Source organism: Dermacentor albipictus, unplaced genomic scaffold (genome assembly GCF_038994185.2).
Source record: "Dermacentor albipictus isolate Rhodes 1998 colony unplaced genomic scaffold, USDA_Dalb.pri_finalv2 scaffold_33, whole genome shotgun sequence".
NCBI lineage: Eukaryota > Metazoa > Arthropoda > Arachnida > Ixodida > Ixodidae > Dermacentor > Dermacentor albipictus.
In genome coordinates, this window is record NW_027225587.1 from 2,260,535 (window position 1) to 2,285,771 (window position 25,237).

The 25,237-nt window shown below is 46.5% G+C and overlaps 1 protein-coding gene across 1 annotated transcript; it reads right to left on the reverse strand.

The window, feature by feature from the left end:
• Positions 1 to 2,525: 2,525 nt before the first annotated feature.
• On the reverse strand, positions 2,526 to 24,833 carry LOC139052774 (uncharacterized). Its single transcript, XM_070529852.1, has 5 exons — positions 24,677 to 24,833; positions 6,772 to 6,947; positions 5,528 to 5,601; positions 4,470 to 4,556; positions 2,526 to 2,753 (listed from the first exon to the last, which is right to left on the reverse strand). Exons 1-5 carry the CDS (start codon positions 24,746 to 24,748, stop codon positions 2,632 to 2,634), a joined length of 531 nt encoding a protein of 176 aa, XP_070385953.1. The 5' UTR covers positions 24,749 to 24,833; the 3' UTR covers positions 2,526 to 2,631.
• Positions 24,834 to 25,237: the final 404 nt, after the last annotated feature.

Sequence of the window (25,237 nt, forward strand, 5' to 3'; positions counted from 1 at the left end):
GTAGGAATTTTTTCCCCGATTCTCGGTTGGACATTTTCTCTTCGGCTGCCAGATTTCATACCGATTTTTTTAGCCGAATTCATGGCCGTGGTGCTGGCATTACGCAAATTAGGACCATCAATTACGTCAGCCGTGATAGTCACTGATTCTTTATCATTGTGCTCATCTCTTACTGCTTCTAGTGATTCTCGCGTGATGAGGACATTTCAATCATTGGTACCTGGTTACTTGAGAAGAGTGCGTTTGATTTGGGTGCCTGGCCATAAAGGACTAATCATTAATGAAATTGCAGACTCTCTAGCCAAGGCATCGATAAGTGGCCCGATTCTTCCTTGCTGCCCTTTGACTGCTTATGTTACTGCAGCTAGATTTCGCAGGAGTATCATTATACAGTCAGTATCAGGCTCCGCAATTACTAACTCTGCGGATTACGGACATCTACTGCACCCTTAGAACAGAGATTTTTGCCGAACACGGAAAATTGAAGTCTCCATCACGAAGCTGCGCTGCCGTATACCTGCATTGAACTTCTACCTCCACAGGTCTGGTATGGTCCCCTCACCATTATGCTCATTCTGTGGCGAAGCGGAGACAATCGACCATTTTTTGTTGTCTTGCAGACGTTTTTCTATTATAAGAAAACGACTACTCGAAATCCCGCTTCGCTCTATTGGTCTAACTTTATCAGTGCCTGTGATCCTGTCTTTTGGAGCCTCCATTGTTGGGTTTAGCAACAGAAATGTTTGCTTGGCGATCCAAAATTACCTCATTGAAACCAATCGATTTCCATGTTAGGTTGATCGTTCTCCCTCTCAACCATAGCTTCTTTTTTTATTTCTTATCTTTTATTGATTATTATTGTTATTATTATTATTATCTTATACCCGGTTTTCATCTGATTATTTCCTTTTTTCTCCAAACACAAAACGTTTACTTTTAAACTCGCACGCCCAAATTGTTAACTCCCTTGTTATCATTATTATTTTAGGCACCTAATTAAACCGCCCGATTCTTGGCCAATCCCCCACTGTGGGTATGTGCCACGGCCACTAAGGACAACAACAACAACAACAACAGCTGCTGTTCGGTATTTTTCTAAATGGCGCTGTTTATGTTCTCGGTGAACCTCATGTCCGGACACGTATCTCTACTAACACTGTTTCCCAGCCTTGTAGGGTGATATTCACCAGCCTCAGAGCAAACAAGTAGGCGTCGCAAAAGTTGTGATGTTAGCGCTATCAGTTTGCTTATTTGCGCCCCGTTCCGTATACTGTGTCAGCTACTATTTCAGTGCTCGCGCGAGGCAATATTGCTACACGCGTGTGGTATTTGATTGTTTGAACGAGGTGCGTGGGCGCCATAACTCCAGAAAAGAGGAAGAAGAACGAACTGGGCTCGCGCTGTGAATCTAACTGGTCAGCGCTGCAACCGCTGTTGTAAATATAACCTGTAAATAGTTGCTCGTCTTACCGACTCGTCCTTCGCGTAACAATATGCGAAGCAATCCCCCCCACCCCCCGAGTTTATTTAGGTTGGTCGTTGTCCCAGTAGTCTCCGCTTCTTCACGAGCCTCCTCGCCATCCACACAGGTGTTCGAGAGTGGTGTCAAGCGTTCTCCCTTGTACACCTCTGATGTAGCTATAGGGCCCAGGGGTTTCATTGAAGTGTCTAGTTCAGCGCCACGCGTGTGCGTGCTTGCTAGTTCGCTCAACCCTGATGTGTTGTGCGTTGTATTACAGGTGGTTTGAGTCATTCTGCAGCACTATCGGGATCCTACATTACATGTATAGTCTTCCATTGCTACACATATATCAGGCGCTCCGAGGTTAAATATGCATTAGTCTGCTTCCGATAGCCCTTAAGCAAGCACAAACAGCGGGAAAAGGGGACTCACGTAAGCCACTACTGCTAAATGTCGTCGCATCACCACTAAGAGCGAATAGCAAAAACGGAAGTTAAAAGCAAGACCGGAACGGGCGAGTAACCAGAGGGTCCATACAAAAGTGAAGCACACCTAAACTGAAAACGTTAGCACATTTAACCGCATATGTTGTGCAGCCGAATGCTTAGAACTAACACAGATTAGCACATTGCATGGGATATGCAGTTTTTTTTTTTCATGACCCTCACTCAGGAAGTATTCGCGAGCGCAATATGCAGCGCCTGACAAAATTTCACTTGCACAGACCGCTCAGTAACTTCCGGCGCAGGAAATCACTGATGATTTTTCAAAGTGCTGTTCAGATTTAGGAAACACAGGTTACACCTAGCAGTGCTAAAAATAAATAATAGCGAAGACGGCGACTCAATAAATCTAACACAATGGAAAAAATATGGAAGTGTAGCTTCCTTAACTTACCTTTATTCCCATAACGACCTCTCTAGGAGGTGGTTGGGTGTCTCATTATATATGAGTCTTACTAATTATTATTACAGTTCTAAAACACCAAGAAACATTTTTGAATAATTTCGTGATTCTATTTAATTCTGTGTTGCTATAATGACAAGGATGAACAAGCAGCGGGTATGAATCCTAAATCCTTTTATTTGCAAGTATACAGAAACAGGCTTAACCGCAGATATTTGTGCGACATTACGGAATGCATACTGAACACGAGCTCTCGAACATTGTTAGGTACATTGTTCGCTGTCGTACAGCTTGTACTTCTCTGACCCGCACTGTTGGTCATAGTATTGCAGGCATTCGTCGGACACGGAATCCTTGGAGTCTACATTTACCCACATGATGCATTCTGCAGAAGAAAGAGAAATAAGGAATTGTGGGAGGGGCTGAAACTATATCGAATTCCGTTAAAGGCTAACTGAAGTGAAATTTCGGACAGCTTGAAAAGCCCATTTTTTAGATGGTGCAGACATAAACGATTCTCCATGAAAAATATTGCGTTTGGAATATGAGTGAATGATTCACTGAAAGTCACCGCAGAGGGCTGGTCCTGTGCTCTTTCTTGTCCGTGTGTCTTTGGTGCTGTTTAAAATGAATTAAACGTACGTACGTACGTACGTACGTTCAGGGTGTATGTACGCAGTTTTAATGTACGTGTGTACGTGCGTTTGAGGCGTGCTGCATGATTACTTTCACGAAAATAGCGACAAAGATATCAGGAGTAAAGGCAGCGTGGTGCGCGTAACGATCATTCTCGCAACCATAACAAAGCGTGCCGGCAAAATGGCACCGCTTTTGGACATAAGACGCTTTCTATTAACCACAATTTCGGACGCAATAACTGACCACTGCGTCGATCATACTAATCTAACCATTGCAACTGCTCGCTGTTTCGCAGTGATCTGCCTTTTCAAGAGATTCCCTCTCCATGTGGTCCTGCTTGTCGTCTGGTTAAATAATTCAGTTTTGCACTGCCATGTGCTAGTGTCATGGTAAGCCATGGCGAAACAGCACAGACGACGGGACAGGTTAAACAGACGAGAAAGTCCGCTATACAATGCATGCAACAACGTCATCAACAGGGGTTGAACAAGGAACATGTATCTCGAGCCAACGTTTCGACGAGAGCCTCAGCTCTTGTCGAAAGTTTGGCTCGAGATACATCCCTCGCTCGACCAAATAGTAATCACTTTGACACATGTTTAAGATTCAGGTAATGCCTCTTAATGTATTTCTGCTCACTGGCCGCCTTACTTTGTTACTGCCAGGAAGGAGAAAAATGTGCGACGACACCGATAAAAAATTTCATTCTGGGGTTTCAGGAGCCAAAACCGCGACCTCATTATGAGGCACGCCGTAGTGGGGGACTCCGGAAATTTGGACCACCTGGGGCTATTTAACGTGAACCTGAATCTGAGTACACGGATATTTTTACATTTCGCCCCCATCGGAATGCGGCCGCCGTGGCCGGGATTTGACCCTGCGACTTCGTGCTTTAGCAGCCCAACACCATAACCACTAGATGACACCGATATGAATGATGAAGAGCGTGAACAGACAGAGTGATAACTGGAGTGGAACGCTTGCTCACATCTGCGCGAAAGAAACACAAAAAGTCGCAAAATAAATATATGTGTCAGTTCTGAGGCTGCTACAACTAGAGCGATATGTTAACGCGCAGGAAACCGCCATATCTCAATATTTGTGTAATGTCGATATCTGACACGAGGGCCTCGAGGCAATAGTTCTTGGATGTCCTGGTCGTTCACTATGCAGCGCATGGATGCATCCTATGGAATGAATATTTATGGCGATTGTTATGGCAGCTGAGAAGCTACATTCCAAGAAATACAATAGTTCGAAGCGGTTTCGCGCTACAGATGAGCAAATGTGCTCTGCTTACGTTCACCGATGGGGGCGGAACACGAAAACACCCGTGTGCTTAGATTTAGGTGCACGTTAAAGAACCCCAGGTGGTCGAAATTTCCGGAGACCTCCACTGCGGCGTGCCTCATAATCATAAAGTGGTTTTGTCATGTAAAACCCAATAATTATTATTACTTACGTTCAGTGCCGGAAAGCGGAAATCGACCGCCAAAGCAGCTGTGGCCGTCAAAGAAAAGCATCTGAGCTGTGCCAGGCGTCTCGCTCTCTGCAAGGGAGACGAACTTTTCAGTGTACAGGAGTTGAATGAAACCACGCCATGAAATCCACTATGGTGCAGAGGTCTCATTAAGGCCCACAGCGCCTTCAAATTAAAAACAGGCGCTAGACTCGCGCTGTCACCAATCTATTCTACGTAAAAAGTGTTGGACATAAAAAGTCAACAAGTGGCAGCTCGTGGATCGGATGTGGCTCACGAGCAACGCCTGGCGCCTGGCATGGACCCAGATAGGCTATACCTGCAGCCCATATCACGTTTTTCGAGATGCAGACTGGAAGTCCTCCCGGTGGTTTTTATTTCAAGACGGATCAGGAACACTGCGTATAAATCTTCCACGCTTCACCCTCAGATAAGAGGTACCTTCGTCGTAACGAAAGTCGTCATGAACTTGCAAGTACACAACGGTATTCCCAATGCTGCTGGGCAGTGCTCGAAGTAACCCCGTAAATTTGTGTCACATACTGAAACATGTCGCAACATGTGCGACGATAATTTTTGCTGAGAACAGACACGGCTTCATGATGTTATCGAGCTAATTTGGAGAAAAAAATACTCGATGGAAGTGACTGAAGCTTAACTAGCTACTCGTGGCTGTTGTATCATGGGGAAGAAAATTGGGGAAAACAGAATCGCTGGGACTAAAAAAGAGGCAATGGAATACGCACTCGTGAACAAAAGTTAGCATCAAAAAAAATAAATAAATAAATAAAATCTAGCATTGTGGTGAAACGTGGAAAATTTTCGATGCATTGCATTGGTTTCATACGCCCACTTTGGCAGTATACCACTTGATATTATCTGGCATGCCCAGGCTGCGAAAAAAAAAAAAGGATCGTTGCACCATTGGTCTCCAAACTTGCTCGAAACTGCATATTTTACTATGGGGAAATACGGAAATGAGATTACGAAATAATAAGCGATTTAAAAAATAATGCGCGTGTATTGTTGCATAGGCTTACCTTCGCAAGGGCCGAAGGGGAAGTTTCCAGAATCGGATGCAGTAATATTGACGCAGTAGGCACGTGTATACCCGCTGGTTGGCGAGAAAAAAAACGGAGATAGAATTGAAGAGTCACAAGCCCACCAAACAACGTTTTAGCGTACACGTTAAGTAAAGCTTAACTAAATAAAGTGTTAACGATACTCATGTACGGAGATAGCCTAGGTTTGAAAACAAACTTTGAACCTAGGTTGTTTTTTTTTCGGGGGGGGGAGGGGGGGAGGGGGTGATTCGGCGCAAGAAGAGAGAAGGGTAAGAGGGAACACATTAGCGTCCAGTGTCCGACCGTGAGCGCCGGTCTGCAGCTGCAACTGCGGCAGTGGCCTGCCAAGTTAGACAAGGACAATTTGTGTTTCCCGAGTCTGTATTTTTGATGCACCTGCCGCTCTGGCCAACGAACGGCTTGCTGCAGGTCAAAGGCACACACCACAGAGATCTTGCACGAAGCGCAATGCTTCCTGTGCTTTATTAGATAGCCGCTTTCGCTATGCTAAAAGGGGGCTCCAATTCTCTTCCTCACACGCAAGCACAACTGTGAAAGCGTATTTGGCCTGATGAAGGCTGTCTTGGCACCGTAGCTATATACTAGATAACGCTTGAACCAGGTTTAATATAAATCACATCGAAATTTGTAGCCACCATAGCAGTTCAAGAATGAATAATCTAGTATACAATGCAAGGTCAGCGTTAACTCGAAAACCACTTTCTTTTTCTTTTCTTTCTTTCTTGGGGGATGAGCGAGTTATAATGTCGTGCATAGCTTTGTGTCATCTGCAGTAAAAACGGGTGACACTTCGCCACTTAGCTCCCAAACGCGCAAGACATGTATAGCTAGCTCTGGCATATTGGTAGCAATGCCGTCTTGTCTTCGTTAGGGATGATTATGTTACTTTTCTAATATCGCGTGAAATAGCAAATGTATATTGTGCTGCCTGATTTACCCATCTACACCGCCACTAATTCCAAATGACACCTCTTTCCCCATATAACAGCGCGAACTGGGAAAGTGAAGCTCGCTGCGGTGACGTGCGTCCGCTTCGAGACTGGTGTGTCTCGAAGCGGACGCACGTCTAGTGGACTAGTGGACTAATGACTAAAACCCCTAGTGGACTAATAAGGTTTATACAGTCCACTCCGTCAGGAATACTGACCATGGACGTTCTCAATATCGTCATAACAAAGGAAAAAAGTGGACCAACGCACTTGGACTGGTCATCTTGGCCCTGGTAATGAAAAACGAACACGGCTCGGTCTTCCTCGGGGATGAACACTGGACGCTCAGCTGTCATGCACCTTTCACTCGGATCATCGACCGAGCTGAAGTAGGCGACGGTGTCTTGCATTGTTGCCACTGCTTGTAGCAAACTTGCCGTTTCATCCTGAAATAAATATTTACAGGAGGTACGGATATGTACGAATATGTACAGGAATGAAATTCCTTTTTTAAATGTGATAGCATTCATTCCGCCCAACGTGCACGTCTCGTGTGCCACAAAAATATCTGCGAAGTTTAGCGATAAAGTCCTCTGATCAGCACTGCTCATTAGCGAAGGCGGTAGCACGCTGACTAATAAGGTTTATACATTTATTATGGTATTAGAAATGTTGGCAACAAATAGGTAACCGGCTTCTCCCCAACGTCGCAATGTTGTGCGAGGTGCGAGGTGAAGTGCATCCTTACAGATATTAGGCAGTTGACTACCGCGCGCTGGGCAGTCATGTGCATCTAATGAAATGGCCTTCAAGACGTGAGAGCACACGCCGCCCGATCACGGAGGCCTTGCAAAAAGCATCACGGCGCTGGAATTTTCGATTTCGCCGGCTACTTGCCTCAAGCGGTGAGTGAATATATTAGAAGTGTAGCGTCGGTATCGACGCACGACAAATAGAGTTGTTTCATCATGACAGGTCAAATGTGGGACGAACGAGAAAAATACAAAGAGGAAAAATACGACGTGCATTATGAACCAAACCCGTTTCATCTGCGAGACTTCAAGTGGGAACGAAGTGGTGCAGCGCAGTTTATACATTGCGGCCTCTCGGCAATATGACGGGAATGTAGCAGAAGCGGATACCACGTAACGTCAGGCACACCGTACGACATGTACTGTAGCCTTATTAGAGCCCCAGTCAACAGAGCTTTTCAGCGTCTAGTGATCGCCAGGTTTGACAACCGTGGCGACATCAGTGCAAGCGTCTTACATTTTAATCTGGCACCCCTAGAACAGTAAATATTAGTACCAGGGCGCCACTCGCCCTTGTGTGCTTGTACCGGGTGTTTCAGCGAACACTTTCAAAAATTTCTGAATGTTGACTGTGGCAGACAGCACAATTATTCTTCATTAGCTTGTCTACTCGAAGAGGCGGACATTACTTGCACAAAAAATGAAATGTATAGGCTACTGCTTACACCCGCCGTGGTTGCTCAGTGGCTATGGTGTTAGGCTGCTGAGCACGAAGTCGCGGGATCGAATGCCGGCTGCGGCGGCCGCATTTCGATGGGGGCGAAATGCGAAAACACCCGTGTACTTAGATTTAGGTGCACGTTAAAGAACCCCAGTTAGTCGAAATTTCCGGAGTCCTCCACTACGGCGTGCCTCATAATCAGAAAGTGGTTTTGGCACGTTAGACCCCATAATTTAATTTTAAGCTACTAATTAACAAAAATCCCCTAATTAAGTTCGTAACTAATTATCTTATGGCCCATATTGCAAAATACAAATTCTAGCCATGTAGTTGACAAGGCGGATCCGCTTGAAAGGAATTCTCAGGATGACGCCAGTTCAGAGATATTACTCGTAATTCTCGAACATTGTGGAGAAATGCATTGACGTTCCAGATACATTCTCAACAAAGCGTCGTTTTGTGCATTCAAGGAAAAACAAACACATGCCCCATCTTCTTGCGAATATTTGCTCTGGCATGATTATATCCTATACTAATGCATGTACTAACAAATTAGGAAGACCCACTAAGCTTCAACACGACACTCCCTCACCAGAACAGGAATTGGCCTCCCTAGTGCAATATTCGGCCACTCACTCCCAAATGACTTACTCAATTACCCAATGGCCCTCAGTCCCCAGCAGTTGCGGAGCACTTGTCCAAAGCGGCGGTCAGACCTGCAACGCAGCAGAGGGTGCTAGGAATCTCTGGACCCGGCCAGGCCGCGAATGGAAACTGACCCTTGCAACGTTTAACACCCGAACCCTCTCGGGTGAAGCTATAGCCTAGCAGGACTCTTTGAGGAACTATCAAGCATTGTTTGGGATATCATTGCCCTTAGTGAGGTTAGAAGAACTGGTGAAGCTTATACAGTGCTGACAAATGGCCACGTCCTCTGCTACAGAGGACAACCAGATAATAAGCAGTTCGGCGTAGGATTCCTAATCCATAATGACATAGCGGGCAACATCGACGAATTCTACAGCAATAATTAGAGGGTAGCTGTAGTCGTAACAAAGCTAAATAGGAGGTATAGAATAAAGGTAGTGCACACCTACGCTCCAACCTCCAGTCACGATGTTGAAGTAGTAGAACAGTTTTATGAAAGTGTTGAATTAGCGATGCCAAAAGTGCAAACTCAGTATACTGTAGTCATGGGCGACTTCAATGCAAAAGTGGGGATAAAGCAGGCTGGTGAACAATCAATTAAAAACTACGGCGTGGATTATAGGAACACTCTAGGAGAGATGTTGGTAGAATTCGTAGAAGTGAATAAGCTGCGAATAATGAACGCTTTTTTCAGGAAGCGTTGGAACAAAAAGTGGACCTGGAAAAGCCGTAATGAGCAAACAAGAAATGAAATTGGTTTCATACTTTCTGCTGATTCCACGATAGTGCAGGATGTAGAAGTTTTAAGTAGGGTAAAGGTGCAGTGATCATAGGTTAGTGAGGGCTACGATTAACCTCAATTTGAAGAAAGGATAAAATTAGTCAAGAAGAAATAGGCCAACCTAGACGCAGTAAGGGTAAAAGCAGACCAATGCCGAATTGGCACTTTAAAACGAATTTGCCGCCTTAGAACAGAGAGATGAAGGTGACATAGACGCAATGAATGAAACCTTAACTAGGCTGGCTTCAGAAGCAGTACTTGAAGAGGGAGGTAAAGCCCCAAGGCAACCAGTAGGTAAGCTCTCCCAATTACAAAGGATGTAATAAAAAAACAACAAAGAATGAAAATGTCGAACTCAAGAGATCAAATAGAATTTGCGGAACTGTACAAACTAATCAACAAGGAGAAAATAAGAGCTACTCTAAATTATAACGTGAGAAAGAGAGAGCAAACAGTATATAAATGGACGCAGCCTGAAAACAGTGAGAATGAAACTAAGCATCACACAAAACAAGATGTAGGCACTGAAAGATAGACAGAGTAATATCATCAGCAATCTCAAAGATATAGTAAAGCAGCGGAAGAATTCTATACTGACCTGTACAATACCCGAAGCAGAAACGATACCTCCATTCAAAGTAGCAATGAACAGGTTAGAGAGGTTCCTTCTATAACTAGCTATGAAGTTAGAAGGGTCTTGAAAGACCTGAAACGTGGAAAAGTGGCAGGAGAAGATGGACTACCAATCGATTTAATCAAAGATTGTCGAGACATAATGCTTGAAAAACTAGCGGCCCTTTATAGAACTGCCTGTCGACTTCAAGGGTCCCAGAGAACTGGAAGAATGCCAACATCATACTAATACACAAAAAGGGAGAAGTTAAAAAATTGAGAAAGAATTCCCATTAGGTTATTGTAATATTATAAAAATATTCAGAAAGATAATCTTCACTCTGCCGTGGTTGCTCAGTGGCTATCGTGTTTGGCTGCTGAGCACGAGGTCGCGGGATCGAATGCCGGCTGCGGCGGCCGCATTTCGATGGGGGCGAAGTGCGAAAACACCCGTGTACTTTGATTTAGGTGCACGTTAAAGAACCCCATGTGGTCAAAATTTCCGGAGTCCTCCACTACGGCGTGCCTCATAATCAGATAGTGGTTTTGGCACGTAAAACCTCATAATCTAACAAAGATCATCTCCAATAGATTAAGAGCAACGCTGGACGTTAGTCACTTAAGGGAACAGGCAGGTTTCAGTAAGGGATACTCTACATATGTACCACATCCATATCATCAATCAGGTAATCGAGAAATCCGCGGAGCACAATCAGCCTCTTTATATAGCTCTCATAGATTACGAAAAGGGGCGAAGCTATATCAGCAGTGGACACTCTTTGTCGGCATCGCAGATCGCTTTCAAGGTATGGTCCACGCGGCGGTGCCGCCGCCCGAGTACGTTTCGTCACGGTTTAGAACGGTTCCACGCAGTTGAATAAGGCGCTAAAGGGCGATAACGGCTAATAGTGATTGCAACGTCATCAGCACACCCGTTTGCCTACGTAGCGTCACCGCTTCGTAACGTACGGCGATACATTCAAAAGGTGCTGGTCGCGAATCTAACAGAGAAATCTAACGGCCATAGAACATGACCTAGAAATGTCTGATTTGGACTATCTTCTAGTAGAACTATTTCTATAGAGGGTAGGCATACCCGCCACATTCATACTTAATGTATACAGCAACCCAAAGGGAGGACACCCTACCATTATCGAAGCAAAAATTTCGAAGCATAATGCACTAGTCCTAGTGGACGACTTTAATGCACAACACATGGCTTGGGTAAACAGAGTCAATAAAAAGAGAGGCACGCACCTCTGGAATTACATCCAAGATGCGCGCCTTACGCTACACACAGACCCAGTCACCCCTACTAGATGTGGCAGGAGCATACAAGTTAACACATCTCCGGACCTGACGCTTACAAAGTATATAGTGGAAGTGAAATGACAGAACACCATGAATAACCTAAGTAGTGACCACTACATAGTGGCAACTACTATAAGAGCCAAAAACCTCAGAGGTACAGGCAGAAACTGGTCCAAATTACGGACTGGGGCAAATGCAGACAACGCAGAGATGAAAACGCACGAAATTAGATAAGCAAACTAGAGGAGTGAATCAAAGACTTCAACGATGATGTTAAAACAGTAATGAAATCAATTCCGTCCTCAGAGGCACCACATCTATGGACAATCGGCGGCTACATATGTAGGAAGCATACGACAGTCTGCAGAGAAGGTGGCAAACGCAGATACTCAATCGGCCACTGCGCATTAAAATTGCGAAGCTGTCCAAAGAGATAGAAGATTATGCACAACAGCTTTCCAGGCAACAATGAAGCCAAGTCTGCGGCGACCTAATGAGTGGCAAATTTGGACTCAAAGATACTCGGCACTTCCTCAGACACCTGCTAGATCTAGAGAACAGCAAGATAGCGCAGAGTAAAAAGATTATTAGTCTAGTGCATAATTAAGCGCTCACGGATAAAGAACTCGTCGAGGAACTCAGACACCGATACGCAGACACATCAAACAAAGTCTCTTTGCCGAGCTACTAGGAAGCCCCGAACCACAAACCGGACGAGGACATCGAAGAGTCTGAAATGTGGGCTGTGCTTCAGACTCCGGACCTCCTCAGCTCCAGGCGCGCACGGGATTACGAACAAATCACCACGAAACTTAGATGACGCCTCGATTGAAGCAAGTACTAAATACTTTAACGAATGTTGGGAAAGAGGGGTACTCCCCTCATGTTGGTGGCGTGCAAAGATAGTTTTCATCCCGAAACCGGCAAAGAAGCTTGACTTGCAGAACATCGCGGTTCTGCAAGTCAAGTCTGTATCTCTCACTTTCTGCTTAGGCAAAGTGCTAGAGCACGTAATTCTAAGCAGGCTGCAGAGCCACATGGATGACAGGAATTAGCTCCCGCACGCCATGACTGGCTTTACAGCAAATCTATAAACACAAGGCATCATACTGAGGATCTCAGAAGAGGTTTTACATCACAGAGAAAGAACTACAGCTGACCTAGCCCTAGATCTAACAAAAGCCTTTGACAACATTACGCATGAAGCAATCATGCTTGCATTGGAAAAACTTAATGTCGGACACAAAATTGCAACTATACCAAAGCCTTCCTCTCCGACGGGGCTGCCGAACTCCAACTAGGCTCCGTCGCATCTTCCACATTGAAACTTGCCAGCAAGGCAACCCCACTGGGATCAGTACTATCCCCTTTCCTATTTAACATCTCGCTTAAACCGCGCTTAGCACAACTGCTGGTTTAAGACGCTGGCGATATCACATTCTGGGCTAATACCGGAAGCGACAGTGAGATAGAGGAAACACTACAAGCACGAGCAGAGTGGTATATCATGTTAATTAAATAGGTATATCATGCTGCCCCCAAAAGTCTGAACTTGTGATTATAAGGGCTTAACCACAAGCTCAAAACACCTCACCCGGACATCATACGACGGTAGATGGCACATAATCACAAGTCCAGACCCTTAAAATCCTGGGGATGCACGTACAAAACAACGGAAAGAAGGTAGTCACACTCAGCAAAATCATAGGATTCGTTAGCCAAACAAACAGGCTATTTAGGCGAGCAGCAAACAAACATAATGGCATGAAAGATGCGAATCTCTGGCAACTTTTCCAAGGCTTCATCCTGGGCCAGATAGTATATTTCCTTCCTTACCTGCACCCCTATCCGGCTGAAAAGCAGGAAATCGATTGCCTAATTACACAATCAAATCAGACCTTCACCTCCCTAGATATTCGGCTAATGAGAAGCTCCGAGAATTGAGAATCCACAATACCCTAGAGTAGCTCGCCGAGGCACACAAACTGGCATGGCTGGAGATACTATCCAAAACTGAAATATGAAGACACATGCTGGAGGATTGGAGGACCCGATATGGATCCACACATACTTCAATGTGCAAACTCCCGCTAATATACCACATAAACGTAAGGATAGATCCAATACCAAAAAATACACATCCTGAACACCACAAGGACAGAAGGACAGGAATAGCTAAAGCTCTACATAAACACTGCTCGGGCCCACAGGATATACGGCCTGCGGAAAACGCCGACAACGCCCCCTGTCGCCAAGGCTGCGAAGCGTAGGCGGGCTCGGGCGAGCACTGTACCCGTCAGCGCCTATGCGCGTGCTGTCATGTTTGCGTTCTTGATCGTGATTTAACGCTTCTGTCAGCCTTCCGATGTCTTAAAACAACTGTCGTGTAATTGGGTGCATTAAAACGTACAAAACCTCCTCAGGCACACTCTTAGTTTCCGGTGCTGCTTCACTAGCAAGAGCGACGGCGGCGTTGGATCGTGGCGGTTCGACAGAGAATATAAGCAATTGCGCTTTCTTTACTGCAGTTTTAGAGCGATTACTATGTTTTTATTTTTTGCTTGATGTCGCTGCGCCTTTAGTGAACGCGTCTACGTTTAAACTTACATTAGATTATGGGGTTTTTAGTGCCAAAACCGCGATATTACAATGAGGCACGCCGTAGTCGGGGGCTCCGGATATTTTGGCCACTTGGGGTTCTTTACCGTGCACCTAAATCTAATTGCGCCCCATCGAAATGCGAACGCCGTGGCCGGGACACGATCCCGAGACCTCGTTCTTAGCAGCTCCACACCATAGCCACTAAGCAAGTAGGCGGTTATGGTTAACTTGTTCGCCTCGTCTATAGTCCAGCGGATACTATAAACATTATGTTGCTGTTACTGATGAGATGTAATGCCCCCTTTGAAAAAAAGAAAGAAAGATGTGAAAAGCTAAGCTAGAGAATGCGGAGTGAAGCTGCGGAGAGAGAGAGGGGGGGAAGTCAAGGAGGTTAACCAGAGGCGAGTTTCCGGTTTGCTACCTTGCAATGGAGTGGGGGATATGGGGTTTGTAATGACGACAAAGAGCGAGAGAAGAAAAACGTAAAAAAAAAGAAGAAAAAGAAAACAGGTGACAGAAAAGGCGTTCCAATCACAGGCGTTCACACAGGCAGGTCGATATCAAGAAACGCAGTAGCGCTTGCACGGCCTTCTGAGGCGATGTTAAGTCGCGTCGATGCAAAATTATTTCTTCCGACAGAAGCTGGTCGTCCAACTGTTTCAGCACGACGGAAAGCTGTTATCCCTGCACGCTGTACTGCGGGCACTCGCAATGAACATGACGAATGGCGAACATGGCAAAGCTGTGAAGCGCTTATTGTGTTTGGACGCTTTGAACAAAGGGCTCTCTCTTAAAAAGCAGGTGACGGCGTCACAAAAAAGCGTCACGCAATCTCGCATGCCTTGAACGGAATCGGCTGTTGCTCTACCTATCGATGGACCTGAAATGCCACCTGCAGCCTAGAACGTTTGGTGTACGCTCACCTCAGCTATCTGCAGTTGACTGTACAAATTGACGTCTGTGGGCATTAAGGGCTTTTGACAGAGCATTCAACCTCGTTTTGAGTGACTCTTAATATCAATTCTCGCTAATTGGAAATACCTGACCTTCGAAGCCCTGATGTCTGCAAGTAGTGGAAATTCACTTTAGGCCAGCTGTGTCACGCGCTGTGGTCAATTCTGAAACCTTCACGTTACCTTTTTTCTTTTTTTTTGCTAGTGGTGCTAGCGAGTGCTTGTTCACTTTTTCTTTGCATGAAATGGGTCGATATATGTTGATGTTGCTTCACTGTAGTTGTCACTGCTTTGAAAATGATTGCAATGTAGCACGGGGTTTACAAGAATTATTTAATGCCGTGCTTTGTATTTGCTTTCAAATTGTTAATGTTGTGTCAACGTATTCTTTTAACTAATTAAAAAGTGCTGCAATGGCTGTTCAGACTCGGGGCACTACAAGAAGCGATACAACATGTGGTTTAATTATATATTTAGGTGCGAGGGTGATAGTAGTAAAAATCGTGGTGGCACTAAAAAATAACATAAAATATAAAAGCAATATTCTCTTGACTGACCAGGGGGGCAAATTTTCAAGTATGGCGTCTTCTGATATCTCATTCGCGTGCTCCCGTGAAATCATCGAAACGCTCTGCCTTTTTAACCATAGAACATGTGAAATCCATGCTGTGCAGACAGTGGTGAGACGCAAGCATAAAAACGATCAATCTTTAATTATTGCCGGAATCCTATATGTGCTATATTTCTCAAGCTCATCGCGCTGGTTTGCAAGTGTTACCGTCGCTGGCTTCTTACGTAGCCGCGCCTGTACGAGCCACGCATTCGAAGGCGCGATGGCGCTCCCTCAGCCTGCTATAAAAATACAGGGCATGTAAACGAAGCAAGTGTGTGCATAAAGAACGTTGGTTCACGGGCCAACAAATGAAGCCATTAGCGGCGGGGGCTTTATATGAAAGCAGCATATTGCCGATGAGCTCCACTTCGCAGCCTAGCTTGTTGATGCTCATCTGCGGCAAACACTTAGCCCGTAAGGAGACAATGTCGTCCCTGTCGTCGGACTCATGTCCACTATTGTATAGTGCGATTTCCTTGCGCACACTGAGACCGCAGAAGTAATTATCAGGGGCGCGCACAAGCAGCAAATCGCACGCACACAATTCAGTCATGCCTGCCGTACAAGCAGGCTTCTCCGGCACGAGGCCCGCCTGCGGTTCCAACGGCCGCCGCTACACGGCTTTCAGTTAGTCCACGTTGACGTGGAAGTCAAAGCCAGGCCCACTCAGCAGCAATAGTTTGTTGCAAGCATGCAGAGGAAGCAGAAGCAGCTATAGCTCTGGCTATAAATGGCACCACCGCGAAAATTATTTTTAGTGAATCTAAAACTGCAGTTATAAACTTTACGCGTGGCAAAATTCACAAACCGATATCCACCACCTGATCGTCGGATTCAAATGATCTGGGTCCCGGCACATTCCTCGCACATGAAATCAGGCCAAACAATTATGCCCGAGATCTCGTCAGCCGGGAGGGGAAGCCTCGGTCTGGGTTCAGCGAGGGATCTCATGGGGACGTTCCACGAAATTATTATGCACTACCGCGAAGGTAGACAAAAATACCCCCACCACATAAATCACTTGATAAACTGCAACAGGTTATACCTGCACACAGTAGACTGGCTCGTTTGCCAGCCCTTACAAGTATTCGCCGATGCATCCTGGCTGCTTCTCATCTAAGTGCAAAAACTGCGACGCCCATAAGGCGGACCTGACACATATAATGAACGACTGCCCCGGACTAAAGCCTATGGCGAAACTCCAACTTAATAACACTTCAGACTGGGAGGTAGCGGTGTCCAGCTCGGATCCCGCAGTCCAGCTGCGGATGGTTAACTGTGTTTTGGATATCGCCGAAAGTCGAGGGCTTACGGCCACCTCACAGCGCCTGGCAGAAGAAAGCACCCAGTAATTTAAAGAACTCTAACATCTCAGGAAAACAAAGCTTTTCCTCCTCCTCCTACATCTCATAGTCGTCATGTTATCATCCTTTACGCTTTAGTCGTTCCGTCGATATTATTCCTTCTTCGTCAATTCATCGTCACTGCGTCAGCGTCATAGAGTCGTCGTTATGCCTTCATGTTCATGGGTGACCTTGGCAAGCGAGTGCCATAGCAAACTGGGACGATATAGAGTTTTAGAATAGGGGCCCCGAAGGTTTGGGGCCAAAAGAAAATAGCGTCAAAGCCGCTGCGCATGCGCATGGCGCAAGACGCAAACTGCATTTGGGTTTTGCATCGGGCACGCTATTTCGCAGATTTAGCGAGAGCCCCAAAAGCTTTGTGTCAACAAACATGGCAGCACCCATCGAAGCGACGGCTCTAACCTACCACCAAACTAGTTTAGATTCGTGTTAACGCGTGAAGTTCGCAAGTTAGAAGAAGTGACTATGGTTATCGCTTTCTCGTAACTATAGCGTGTGTTATGAAGATTGATCCATTAAACGACGCTGATTCCGAATTCGATTGTATATTTATGGCTCGTGGGCCTGACACGGCTTAGCTTGGCTGGTGAAGGCGCGTAAAATTGGTTGCTAAAAACTAAGTGCAACAAATTGCTTGCTGCTAATAGAATAACCTCTCAATTGTAATTTATCGCGGAAACTCCAATCTGAAAATTACTCAGCTTATCATAAAATGGTATGCTTTATTTATTTATTTATTATAGCGTTTCTTTGACGCCGTAGTGACGCTGCAAGCGCAAGACGCTAGCCGCAAACGCAAAGCCCTATTCTAAAACTCTTCACTCCTGCGTGCCCCAACGCTAAGACCCGCAAAGCTCTTTGGTTTGGGGCCCCTATTCTAATACTCTCTGATATCGGAGTATGGAACATAAAGCCGAAGCAACGAAAGTCTCAAAATCAGCACTACACGTGTAAAATAAACGTGACTTCAGGAATGTGGTCTGTAGCTACATTCCTCGACTGCTATTCCCATTACAGCCGACAGCCATCGTAAGATGAGTTCTGCTGTAATTTTTTAGAGCGCAGCTCGTCGGTGCCCGTTCCTGCGCGGCGAGCGTCGACGTTCCCATCGTAACCGAGCGAACGAGCATAGCGAAAGATGGAAGCGAACGCGGCGCGCAGCGAGGAATCAAAAAAGCAGTAGGCGCGAGTAGGAAGCGAAGACAATGGTGCAGCAGAACAATGAAGCGGAAAGGGGAGGGGGTATGGCGAAAGCGTGAAAAGAGCGTAGTGTCACGCACGACGGGCTTTTCGGCGATGGGTACGAGATGGCGCCTGAGTAGCGCGCGTTGTTTGAGTAACTAAATAAGAGGAAAAAACGAAATCAGGAAAGAAACAACTTATGATAACTCAAAGGGAAGCTCATTACTTTTCGAAGCGATATCGGGATGTCTTAGAACACGCACCTATAAAGCGAGATATAAGACGGAAGAAGAAGCATGTGCTTGCTGCGATAAAGCTAGGGAAATGACGGAGCATGTTTTATTAGTATGCGAAGACTTCTGCCCAGCGGTCGATTTAGGAACCACTGGCTTCCTTGAAGCCCTTGGGTTCAGCCAAAGCAGTGGAAAAGTAAACACGTCCGCAATAGCAATTAGTAAGAGGCGATTTGAGCATTGGTGGAATAAAAGTAGGGAAATGACAAAACGATGACGTACAAAAGCACAGTCCGAAATAGGGGATCAGAAAATTTGGGTATGGTAGTTCATAGTGTTTTTTTAGCGTTTTCTTTTCCTTTTTATTGTTTAACCTATCTAGGACATTACGCAGTGTAATAGCAAGAGCTTGGTGGCGCAACCCACCGCCCCATTCCAAAGGGGACGGTCATAATATTCATCCATCCATTGATTGCATTGGCCTTCAGCCTCCGAAAGTAGCGCTAACCACTTCCCTCCTCCTCCGCTCGGCGCGGCCTCGATGGTGGCGCCGCCCATGCTTGCCCTGCCGTAGCAGACGACGGCTAATACGCTAACTGAGGAAATCCGCGGAAAAGTTCGTTCGAGCCCTGCGGAGCAGTTTTTTCAATCGAGATCTTGCTTCGTCCGTCGGTTATTGGCCTTAAGAATGTCGCTGTGGAATAGCCGAAAAAACAGAGAAAAGAACCATTATATAAGGCGTAAAGCCCACACACGTTGAGAGTTCGTGTTGCTGAAACACGACGCATGCACGCGGTGTGCACAAACACGCGCGTAACTACCAGAGTTTCAGGTTTTGACAGTGTGAAATTATGTGTACGTGGTTTCGTAGGTTCACATACAGTGCATATGACGCATGCGATACCCATTCACTTAATCGGACGCATAAAAATCTTTACGTTAAGCAATAAAAATTTTCAGCCTTATCAGCGGGCCTGCGGCCCTTTGCGGCCTTTCTCGCCCATTATAATCCTGCACACACAACATGCGAGTAGCCGCTGCTCATGCCACCAGTAATAGATATTTCAGCGTGTGCGCTATTCCGCCCAAACCGCCCCCGCTTGCCGGATTACCAGACGGTCGGGACGTAAACGTGACCGGCCGGGGCGGTGCAGCCGACTGGTGTTGTAGAGCTCAACCAGACAAACACAAAGCTAAAATTGCATTAACCTACTTTATTTGGTTCGCTGCTGGTGCAAACTTTCGGCAGCGGCGTAATTGTGTTTACAATTACACTTACAATTGTGTTTACAATTACGCCACTGTCCAAAACTTACACCCCAGCTAAGAAGAACATAGTAATTGCATCTGTGTTCAGGTGGTGTAGCTTTGCACCACCAGCTGGCGCCACCAATCTGGCTGCTCACGTTTACGCCCTCTCACATCCGGCAAACCGCCCGCTCTTGCCGGAGTACCGGACGCACTAAAATTCTCTATTGAAGACGCATCCAGCAGCAGCCGGGATATAGGCAAAATTCAAGAGGCCCGTGGAGAGATTATTCGTTGGTATTCCGTGATTCTTCTCGCACGGGCGTGGTATGTTGCAGCAGTCGCGGGGCGCTTTTTTCGTTGCGGGGTGCTTTTGTAATAGCGACGATAGATTGTTTTTTTTTTTTTACAAGTACTGCTACAGGAGGGCACATGTAACGGCTAACACAGGCTTCTGGAGAGAACGTGACATTACAAGCGTTCCCGTGGCCGCTTTGGTGCCCTGGAGGCGCCGCCAATAATACGATATAATGACACGTTGTTACAACTAGTAAATAAAATCTAATAAAGAAATACAATCACGCCGAGGCGCCAACTTCTGGCGCAGCGCTACCGCGCCCGCGCGAGAATTACAAAACGCCAACGAGGAATTTACCGGCCCACGTACAACTACTATCAAAGCGCACGTTAAACATCCCCAAGCGACCTAAATATGTTATCCGGAGCCATCCACTACGACCTGCCTCATAGCTTTAGTCGCTTCGGGTCGTTAAAGGGACCCTGAAACGCTTTTGACGATTTTCTACAAACGTACTGAGTCGTTAGAGTAGGTCCTTCAGATCTATAATTGACACGTCTAAGTGCTCTGCGTAAAGCGTGTAATTTATTATAAGGTTTTAAAAATGCACATCGCTGCAGATGGCAGCGCACTGCTCGGCGGAATTTTAAGCCGCCCCTACCCATATGACCGAAATAATCCATATGACGTCAGTGGGGCGAGCTATCCGATTGGCTGACCAGGGCGCGTGATCGATAATTTTTCTAACTTTATGGTAAACAAATGATCTTCGCAATAGTTGGAATGTTATTTCATTTGTTTTTATAAAAAGAAAGTAGCATAAAGAGAATGCACAAGAACAATTTTTCAGTACACTTAAGCGCTTCCGGCACACAGCAAGTGTCGTCTGCTTGTGTTACAACGTACTCCATTTGGACGAGAGCTCCGCGGTCAGAGTTGGTCGCAGTCTTTTCGCGAGCATTATGATTCGACTTTGTTGCCTTGTGGGCTGCAAACGAAGCGACTGGCAATATGTCAAGCTGCGACATCGTGTCCCTCTGCAAGGCAGCGTACGAGCGAACTGGCTGCTGCGCATCGGACTGCCGCTATCCGATCAGCGCCAGCATTGCGCGTTTGTGGCCGTCACTTTACACCAGAAGATTACTAACGCAATAGCGTTTCGCGAGTCCCGTATTAGGGCAAACTTAAGCGCAAGGGGACAGGGTCTGGCCGCTTGACTGTGCCGTAACGGGATGAGCCGAGATGAGCAGAAGGGCAAATGTGAATGGTCTGCACGGTGCAGCCACCTGGTGGAATAGAGCTCAACCATACACAGCAGCAGCAACGAAGCGTTTCCTTCTTTGCTGCTGGTGCGTATTTTTCGCAGGAGTGTAAGCATCAACAGGTTGTTTTTATAAATGTTTAAGATGTTTTACGCTTCGTTAGAGCAATATTAGCGCTTTGTTTGACTGCTTAAGCGCTGCGCCAACAAGTATCTGGACCATGCAGACTGATCAGGCCGCTCACGTACGTCTACGCCAAAGTTCCTTCATCAGCTTGAGTTTATGCCTCCAGTCATTTGACGAAATGACCAGCTTGCCTGTGGTTAACGGAATACCAGACAAGTTCGGCGCTACGACAGAATGCTCGCAACGCACGCTGCTTCGATAGCTCTCGCTTGGGGTCGACAGCCAAGCAGCTAGTGGAGACGTTCGCGCGGGCGGGGGCGGGGGCGGGCTCCAAAACACCCGGAAGTGGAAGATGTGACGTCGCATCATGACGCAGGACCAGTGAAGGCGGAGCTTAGCCCCGCTCGCTCAGCGAACGAGTTGAGGAGGAAAAGCACGGCTGGGGAGGAGGGTAACTTATTATCGCTTGTAGCTCCATTAATACGTAACGCTTCACTTAAATTGTGGTGCGAATGTTCTACTTAAGCTGTACCCTACGCGTCTACAAAATTTGTCCGAACCGTTTCAAGGGCCCTTTAAAAACGTTAATCACCGAAACGGAAATCAATACATGGGGGCGTACATTCGAAGCTAAATGACTGCATCCGTAAATCATTTGAGCCTTGTAAAAGCGCCGAGAATGTGCGAACTTCTGGTGGCGAGCTCAAAACGTAGCATGAATAAAGCCGCTTTTACATCGCAGGCAAGCTGCAGATGCGCACACTTTCGCCGCAAGACGAAACTACATGAAACAAAGAGAGCACATTCGAAAAAAAGTCTACTTAAGCGCGCTAAAAGCACGCACAGCATGAACACATACACTTTTTCGAAGCGGCAGGTGTGAGCTACGCTCAAAAGCAGAGATTGTGAGGAAACGTGGCACTTCACAAAGCCAGCCCGCCCGATCCTATGTATCATCACTTTTCTTGTTTGTGCGTTGCGCTCGCCGGATGGTAAATAAAGAAGCCTTTTGCAGTCCCTGTGTCGGCTGCAGGAACCGAAGGCGCAGCAGCACGGTATCACAGTTCAGTTCTCGTCCCTAACACGCTTGATTTGTTCTGCTAACGCACTCAATCAGTCCGTTCGCGCGTACTTTCGTCGCGCAGGGCCAACAATGGCCGTTCGGAGCGCGATGGCAAGAAAAATTATACAAAAGCGCGGCGCCTGCATCCACCAGACACAGATTGACCAATGGGGAAGCGATGGAGGCTGGGGCGACAGGAGGCGTGGAGGACGAAACGTCGGCGTGAGAGGGGTGGCGGAAAGATCTAACAATGGCGCCACTTTTGGAAAATTGGGGGGTTTTAGCGCGTTGTCTGGGGCTGTCGGCGGCGGCTTCTGTGAATCGCGCCCATGCCTCGCCCACGCGCTGGCTCTTGCGATCTCCAGATTAGCAAGGCAGCCGCCCCACACTTCGCTTCGTCTGCAACTTGCTGCCCTAGACCAATTGGTACGCACTAGCAAATATATAGCGAAATAATACACGCATAAAGCTGCGCTCAACTTTCGCATTAGAGAGTAATGTAATCGTCGGCGATTTTTTGCTTGTCATACTTGTAAACCATCATGGCCTTTTATGGACTCGTCTATGGGGAACCAGCGCTGGCCAGGAGGCGCTACGACATTTTTCATGCGTTACTTAAATATGCTGAAACCGTCCGATAGGGAGGCTACGAAGATGGCACGACATATTTAGCGATAAGAAACGTGCGCCTGTATCAATGTTTGTCCAGCCCGATGCGGCCAGCCAAGTTCTGTCCATGGCCATGCGCGCTGCGTAGAGCGCATGCGCTGCTACGTCCTAGCACGTCGGTTCCCTGCCGTTTGAGGAGCCGTGAAAAGTGTGACTCAAGACAATCGGTGAATTTGCTGACACGAAATCACTGCGTGTGCTACTGGAAACTGTGTCTACCGCTCGCTAGGCTGTGTGTTACGGCGCTGCTGTCGGCACGCGAAGCTTCAGCGCTGGTTGCCCATAGCATAGCAATAACGGCACTATATTGTCACGCAGTGGTGACGTTGAAGAACACATTAGCAGTACTGTGAAAGACAAAACTAGCTTTTATTGGGCGAACCTGTGCCCACAAAACAGGCTACACTTAAAGCACAACGATAGCGGCGAACACAGTCGGCGATCGTCGAAAATCGGATCAGCGGGTCAAGCGCGTTGGCTTTTATACAGCAGTCGTCGAATGTTCCAGACTAATCGTTCGGGCCCGCGTGCCTTCCACAAAGTTCTACACCATTCGCGTTACGCGATGAAATCAGATAACACAAGGTTCGGCGACAACAGACAGCTGGGTAGAAGCATCGATAACTTTCCAGAAACGTCGGATACATGCAGGCGCGTCCCTCGCTGTGCGATTGCAGTTGCTAAGCGGCGAAACGTAGTCACCCGATAAAGATAAGTACACGTGTCAATATGCTTGACACTATGCGCTAAATTGTTGCAGCTTTAAGAGGGAGCTGTAGCCCCCTCCACCGTTACGACTGGGAGTAGAGTCGTCATGCAATAAAGTGTTCTTGCTGTTTTGGCCCTGGAGGTCCTATTAAATACATGGAAATTGAAAAATCGTTTTTCTCAGCAACCACTTCGCCTAATTTGATCATGTCTGTTACATTGAAAAAAAAAGCTAAAATCTAGCTATTGTTTCTAGGAAGGAGATCTTTTTATTTATGCCGTCATTTTTTATAGAAATTGTTGAGAATAGCCAAACTTCAGAAAACGAAACTATCAACCTTACAGCTCTGCAGCTTAGCAATGAGAACGCTATCACAATTTTGTAAACTGCACCTAATACTACATCTGAACTGAACAAAGGTGGTGTATTACAAATGGCAGTCCGACATTTGCAATATCCTTGCAAACAACGTAATAAATGCACGTAAGGTAAAAGTTTATACATCAAATTCGTCCACTTTCGATTCCCTAACAGATGCAATTGACACAATTGCGATATCTGTTTTTGGTGCGGAGTTACGAAGCATCTTGGTTCTATCTTTTTTTTCACTGTCATATGTTCAGCAATTTGCGCAAAAAGATCGAGGGCATACATCAAAATCCCGCATGATACAGTCACTAGAATTTAACTTCCTCTCGTCAATGCAGAGGTTACCTCATAAAATCATTTCTGCGTTTTGCATGTATTCGAATGGGCGGAATCGGGATGGACCCCAAGCTAACGCTTCCTCGTAGGACACGTGCGATCACGGCCCATGCCGTCCAGGTTCCACCTCAAAACGCAGATCTGAAGCGCAATTGCAAGAAAATTGACGGCTCGCGCGATCACATTAATTGCCCCTGTGCAACATCGACTTCAGCATGGTGAGGCAAACGACGGCCGAGGAAGAAAGCGTCAGTAAACGAAACATGATCCCGCGACCTTCAGCAGAGTTTATGTACGCACACAGTATAGTACACTCATACTTACCGGCGACTCGCTTCCGTGAACAGCGGAGGCGCTGAAGACCAGAAGCAGTGCAGAAACGAGCATGAGAGCCATCGCGATGAACTGGGAAACTACTACCGTGCGCCGCACATGCGATCAACTGCGCAATTTATACATGCGTGTGGCCAGGCCACGCAGCCGCACCGCGGCTCAATAATAACACGCAGCTGTTACGACTGCCTTTTGGAGTGAACGACAAGCGCTATCAGAGAAGGCAATTTTTGAAGACGAAAAAAAAAAATGTGCTTCTTTTAACCTGCCCTCGATAATTGGAATCCGCAAGGTGCACACCATGTGACCTGTCATATGACATGCGGCTTCAGATGTAAAAAGGGGATAAACACTGTCCCGTACACTAGGTGCATAAAAATACTGCACCGCATGTCTGGCTTTTGTCCCAGGTGGATGTGCACGTGTGCACGCGCGTAGACGAAATACCATGGAGGCAAACAACCTAGTGGCCCTCAAACAAGTGTGGCTGTCTAGCATATTATATTGCACTTGCCTCGCTCGCACACGCCTTGTATAATTAAAAATGCTGGC